This window comes from Plasmodium fragile (assembly GCF_000956335.1).
Source record: "Plasmodium fragile strain nilgiri unplaced genomic scaffold supercont1.35, whole genome shotgun sequence".
NCBI lineage: Eukaryota > Apicomplexa > Aconoidasida > Haemosporida > Plasmodiidae > Plasmodium > Plasmodium fragile.
In genome coordinates, this window is record NW_012192615.1 from 133,352 (window position 1) to 139,971 (window position 6,620).

The following is a 6,620-nucleotide window of genomic DNA, read 5'->3' on the forward strand; positions in this document are numbered from 1 at the left end:
AAAAAAAAAAAAAAAAAAAAAAAAAAAAAAAAAATGAAATAATTTGCTGTGTCACGCAAAAGCATGCAAGAAAGCTAAAAATGGATGGATACACATGAACAAATTGCCATGTGCGTTGAATTTTTTTTTTTTTTTTTTTTTTTACTTCGAGTTCGTTTGTGTTATCTTCCCGCGTTTTTTTTGTTTCTTTATCTGTCTGCTTCGTCTGTTTTGTCCACTTCGTCTGTTTTGTCCACTTTGTCTGCTTTGTCCGCTTTGTCTGCTTTGTCTGTTTTGTCCGTTTTGCCCATTTAGTTTTTTTTGTTTGTTTTGTGTCTTTCGTTGATGCGTTCACGCGTTTCCACTTTCTATGTTCCACTTCCTGTGTTCAACTTTCCGTGTTCCATTTTCTATGTTCCGTTTTCTACTTTTGCTTTTCCGAACGGCGTAGAATTATTTGTCGCTCGTTTCGCATTCGCGCGCATTGCTTTTCCGTGCTACAGCTCGTTACTTTTTCGTATTGCCTGTTCATATATTTTTTTTTTTTAACACGCCAAATAAAGCCACAAGTTAGAGATTTTAGCTGTCTGTTTCTTTTTTTTTTATTGCCTGTTCATATATTTTTTTTTAATCTACAATTTGTAATTTGTGTGTGTATTTTTTGTTGCACGATTTGGTCTTTCTATAGGTTTTTACTGTTTGGGACGCTTTTTTTTTTTTTTTTTTTGAAGGATTTCCTTCCACTGGCATTTTGCCATTTGCCCTTTTTAACTTCAACGTGCCAAGTGCTCCACAAAAAAGGTGGAGCATATTCTACACCGACATGCAGTGGTGGCCGGTGAGTGAGTGGTTACATTTGCTGTAGCACCTTCACACACAAACACGACGCACGACGCACAGGGGCGTAAGGAACTTGTAGGCACATGTGCACGTTTGGGGTATGTTAACATGCACGCACGTATCCCTGAACATTGGTGGCGAACGAGCACACGTTATTCTGTTTCATTTTATTTTATGTTCCTTCATTATGGTTTTTATTTTGGATCTGTTTTTTCTTTCCGCACAAGAAGAAATCTGTGCACTGAAAAAAGATCAACGAAACGGAATAAAAAATGTCTGAACGTTTTCCGTTAAAAGAAGGACGCTAGAAGTGCTTGCCATTGAGAGCAGAGACGCCACTCTAGCAATCCTCTCAACATGGCTGAATTGGACAGCTGTACCAGTGTGTGGAAATGTGTAGAATTACCAGGACATGTCGCGCATGCTTGTGCAATTTTCAATATCATAAAAAAAAAAAAAAAACACCTGAACAGAGGTGACATTCATGCGAGCAATTGTATAAAATGCTTCCACTGCGGGGGGAAAAAAAAGAAGCAGCATAACTGCTTTCACGAGAGGTACCATTTATAGTACCTACTTCCATGTGTGACCATATTTGTGCCCGTTGACCCCCGTCCTACAAAATGGTATCTACTCTGCAAATGTGCCTGCATGTAGGAGTACCTTCTCTCAATGCGCATTGTGCAACATGGTGCTGGACAAACTTGCTTCTTCATAAGTTCGAAGGGTGAGCGGGACAGGGGAAAATGAAAAAAAAAAAAAAGGTATTCACCACCTTGTGCAGTGCTCATATTATGTACTACGCTGGTGCATCCACGCTTAACTTGTCCAAGAAGGGGCTTACTAGGCACGATAAAAAAAAAAAAAAAAAACATTGCTCCTACATACTTAACATTAACCATATTCTTTCCAACGGGAGGTGCACGTGGACGCGTGTGTGTTTCTTCCGCACGAGGGTTGCCTATGCATAACCACTCCTCATGTTTGGCTGCTCTTCAATTTGTTAAACTCCGTGGGTGTGTGACATTTCATAGAAAACGCATGTATGTTGGGTAATTCATTTTTAATCACGTCATTCACAATTCTATGTCTGTCCAGCAACCTCTTATTGTCAAAGTTGCTTGACACTATGACTGCATCGAAGGAAGTTCCGCAGCCACAGGACTTATCCACCAACTCTAGAAATGTGGGCTTCAAGGCTAAGCTTATTTTTTCTTCGATAACCTTTTGTATGCTCATTTTGAAGACGCTCAAAAACATTAGTTGCGGTTGGGGCGGGGGAGATGTGTGACAGAGCAGTATAAACAAGTTGGTAGCTACGCGCAGGGGGGGGGAAGGATAAAAAAAAAATGGAGAACTTTATTTTGGGGCAATCTCACACCGTCGATGTAGTGTACGTGTCGCTTGATCGATTCACCGGATGCTAATCTGAAAATGGGATGAGTTGATTTTTCTCGGAGGGTAGTGCTAAGTATACATATGTACATAAATATAACATGTGATTACCCATGTGTATAGGGATATGTCGCGATAGAGGTGACGGGGCACAGAGCCAACGGGGGATTTTATCCGTGCGCACAAAAAAAATTGCCTCTCTTCTCCTCTCCTCACCACACAGTTGCAATGGCCGTTGCAAAGGGGCACACCTTAGCACATAGGAACCAAGTAAAATTCAAATGAGGATCGATTTTTTTTTTTTTTTTTTTTTTTTTTTTTTTACAATTATGGCCTGCGTTTCCATCACTTGGGGATCCCCAGGTGGGCCGCTAAAAAAATTGTCAATCTGGGGTGTTGTAGGCCTACATAAGCTCTATTTTTAACCCCCCTTTTATTTGATGCCCCTTCTGTCTTTGGTACTCACTATGCCGTCGGTGACATGTCCCTAAAAGTCGGCAGTACGAACAGAGAGGGGGAAGGACCCACCTCGGTTGTGAACCATCGCCCAAACCACACACCTGCTTCGTTCGATAAGTAGCTGTTCAAATTAAATGGCACACATGCATCAGACCCATGGGTAGGGATGACGTAATTTGGTGCATTGAAGGTACAGAAGAAAAGGGGGTTTGTATGCCACTTCACATTTCTGTAAAACACAGGCCTTTTTGTCCTTTTTGTGTGCGCCCCTTTCCCCCCCCCCACACAGCCCCCTTCACAGCAGGGTTGCGTTTTTCCCAGATTGAGCCATGGGGGGGAAGGTAATCTAAACGAAGAAATACATTTGAAAAGGCGTTGCTAAACGAGGTTGTATCTTTTTAATTATGTTTCATGAGGGTACACACATGCACATCTACGCGGCTTGCGTGAGTTGCCTGCCCACGCACGGGGGGGAACAATCTTCATGGTATACACAATGGACAAGCGCACAGACGGTGGCGGTGCAGCGGAGGCAGATGTTAGCGCGCGTGACAGTTACACACGTGATAAGTACGCTGCGTTGCAATATGATAAACGTTCCTAGGGGGACCATACCTTGAACGGTGCTGTTTGGGGGCTGGAGACTCCCACCCGGTTGGGGATGGCTTTTTTTTTAATTTTCCATTTTGCTATTATCTATGAGTGCATTCCCCCGACATGCCATCTGCACCGCCACCACCGCACATTTACATGTATACTAAAAAAAAAAAAAAAAAAAAGGCTCTTCACAAGCGACCCAGGGGGGGGGGTTAGCGGCCAACGCGTTAACGGCCAACGCGTTAACGGCCAACGGGTCACAGACCCAACGCTACCCCGCTATTGGTGCAACTTCTTCGGAACCATTTTGCGGTGGCGCTTGCGATGCTCGTCGTCACTGGAGCCTTTAAGCTTGGAGAGGGAAAAGGGGTAGGACTTCAACTTGCTATTGATTTTCTTGCCCAATTCATTCCACTGCTTCTTAGAGCTGGCATACCTGAACCGACTCATAAATATTTTCAAATAGTTAATGGCTTGGAAGGCAAGAGATGGCGAATATAAAAAGTGACATCCCCGATCAGTCCTATACTTAATATGCTTGGAAGGAACAGTATCAAATATTTTTTCAATGTCCTTCTGTGATTTTAGTCTGAAGGAACACACAGATCTCACATCTCTGACTTTCCTTAGGCTTAAAAAAAAAGGAATTATATCTAGCAGTTCTGTATCGTTTAAATCCCCTTGCCATTTTTTAATCGGGAAATAATTTTCAGGGTATTTATAACCAGACACATTTGAATCATCAATTAGAACCATTTTTGAAACCTCCTTTTTTATACTTTGTAAATTTTTTATATAAATTTTTGAACTCACTTCAAAACAGTCTTCCCTGTAAAATTTCTTATCAATGTAGTGATCCACATCTATTATGTTGAGTACAGTATCGGCATACGATTTTATGGAAGTGGTAAAAATAACAATTTCGAAAAAAGGATTTAACATGGAAAAAAAGAGGTCTATATATGGCCTCTTACAAACATATAAGGAGAAATACCTCCCGTTGATTAACACATCTACCTCCTTCTGATGATTGAATTTTTTTTTTTTTGTACAATAAATGAGTGTCTCATCGAGATCTAGTACTAGAGTCATATTGGGACAAATTTTTCTCTTCCTGTAAGTCCTAAAATGTAAATTTTCCCTTAGCATAAGGGCTCCAAACACGTATTTGATTGCATCTTTTATTCTTAGCCATATGGTTAGGTAAAATTGTAACTTGCTTAAGAATTGACATATACATCTTTTTATTCTTCTCCTTTTCATGCTGGTACTAGTTTATATGGCAGGGTGCGACACACGGTCACTTCATTTTACGCGGCCTGCGCGGGGCAGCGGGTTGGGCAGAGGCGGCCTGATCGAGACGCCGTCTCTCTCTCTCTCTCTCTCTCGCAGTGGGCACCTTCCCGCGGTGCGAGCGCGCACGGGGTGTGTTCTTCTTCTTCCGTCTGGTCAAGAAGCAGTTGCCCTGAGAAGCGGTTACGCTGCGAAGCGGTTGCCCTGAGAAGCAGTTACGCTTCGAAGCGATTGCCTGTGCGGAGTGTATTCCTCCCCCCCCTTAGCCGCGTGGGTGTGTAACTCCTCACATGCACACAAAAGAGCTGCCACACACGTGGGCGGGACGTAGGCACAAACAAATGGTTAGAACAGAAGGGCCTCCTTCCTAGGTTATCCTTTCTTCCCCTTTTCTGGTTGAAGGTTTAAGGGGGCGAGGCGGGTTTTGACTTGGTCGCGCGTCGATGCCGTTTGGGTGTTTCCGTACTTTAGCGTTTTTACCTTTTTTTTTTTTTTGTTTTTTTTTTCCTTTTCCTCTTTTATGCGTTTCCTCTTTTGTATGCTTTTTCACTTATCACTTTTTTCACTCTTCCTGTTTTCACTTTTTGCTGACGCGCTTGGTGGAACTCCCTTTTAATATCTCCTTTGGCAATTTTCGCGGATGGCACAAAAATGGTGCTGCACAAAAATGGTGCTACACAAAAATTGGGCTAGCAGAGGCACCCTCCGGGGAACACACTCTTTTATATATGTGCGGCGGGGCGAGGCGACGGCATACCGGTTGGTGTTCCGCGATGAGTGTACCGATGGGTGTACTCCTGGGCGTGCAGTTCACACTTAACGGAGTGCGCCTTGTGCGGTTTCTGTCCCTTGAGGAGTGCAGGACTGGGCTTCTGCCCTGCCGGGCGATGAACGAAGTAGTCTCACTTGCCATCGCCACGGCACGCATTATCCCATGCGTACTTAAATATGTGCCCATGCGGACACACACCTGTGGAACAGCTACGCATATGACACTGTATATATGCCCCTGATGATAGCAGCCATAAGCGGCACCCGTGTGGCCCCCTCATATTGTGAAGGTGAAAAAAAAAATAATAACAAAAAGAATAAAAATAAATACGTATCCTTTTGGTTCATTTTTTTTTTTATTTTTTCCATCTCCTTCACATTATTGAAACGGCGAAATGCCATAAGAAGATTATTTTTTATTTTATTTTTTTTTTTTTTTCCCATTTTCCCCTATTCCACATGGCATCATTGGGATTAGCTGTAGGGTGTAACAACTGGGGTTGGTTAAGAAGAGGTCAGGATGTTTGCCGCTCCACTGCCATGTGGCTGCGGGTGTTTGACCTTCTTTCGCTGGTACATTTTTAACGGGTCCGTTTTTTTGCTCGCTCGGCGATGCGCAAAACAAGGCAAACCCGTCTGATGTGTCACTTGCCCAAATGAACTTCCAACTTGAGCGCACAACTCCAACCCGTTTTTCTACCTTCCCGCATGACTGCTGCAGGAGCAGCTGTCTCCACATTTAACCTGAGACAACGCGCAACAGGAAGAGGCCAAAGAGGGCTTCGAAAAAAAAAAAACAACAAATCGCTATGCAGCATATGTGGACCCCTCCCCTCCATCGCGTCCACGCCTACAACTGAGTGGCATGTTCAGTCGGGAGAGTCTCTCCCTTGTGCGTCTGTATTTGTATCACTTCATACGACCAACGGGTGCGAACAGGTATAGTCAGTCGTAGTGTTCGTATCAGTGGCAGTGTTGGGAAAATCCGATGCACACCACAACAGGGTCCAGCACCGATCGGGTTCTAATCCCCTTCACCTCTCGTTTGACCAAACAGACGTATGCACACAACCCCTATCGCGTGAACAGCTGGCACTATCAGTATATCACAAAAGTGGGTCAACCCCTTTTCCCCTTATTTGTCCCCATGCAGGTGTTAGTTGCGTTCGTTCCTCTCTCTGAACATAAAGCAACATCGATCGAGTGCACATAAGATGCATTGAATAAACAGGCCCGTAAAAAATTACTGCCACGATTCCCCACACATGAAAAAAAAAAAAAAAAAA

General features: G+C 43.5%; 2 protein-coding genes across 2 annotated transcripts; both read right to left on the reverse strand.

The window, feature by feature from the left end:
• Positions 1 to 1,797: 1,797 nt before the first annotated feature.
• On the reverse strand, positions 1,798 to 2,560 carry AK88_03200 (uncharacterized protein; the record flags this gene model as incomplete). The annotated part of the gene is made up of 3 exons (XM_012480821.1): positions 1,798 to 2,068; positions 2,237 to 2,247; positions 2,540 to 2,560. The coding sequence occupies 3 exons, from the start codon at positions 2,558 to 2,560 to the stop codon at positions 1,798 to 1,800; spliced, it is 303 nt and encodes a 100-aa protein (XP_012336244.1).
• Positions 2,561 to 3,549: 989 nt separating this feature from the next.
• On the reverse strand, positions 3,550 to 4,533 carry AK88_03201 (uncharacterized protein; the record flags this gene model as incomplete). Its single annotated transcript, XM_012480822.1, has 1 exon — positions 3,550 to 4,533. One exon carries the CDS (start codon positions 4,531 to 4,533, stop codon positions 3,550 to 3,552), a length of 984 nt encoding a protein of 327 aa, XP_012336245.1.
• Between the last annotated feature and the right edge of the window lie 2,087 nt (positions 4,534 to 6,620).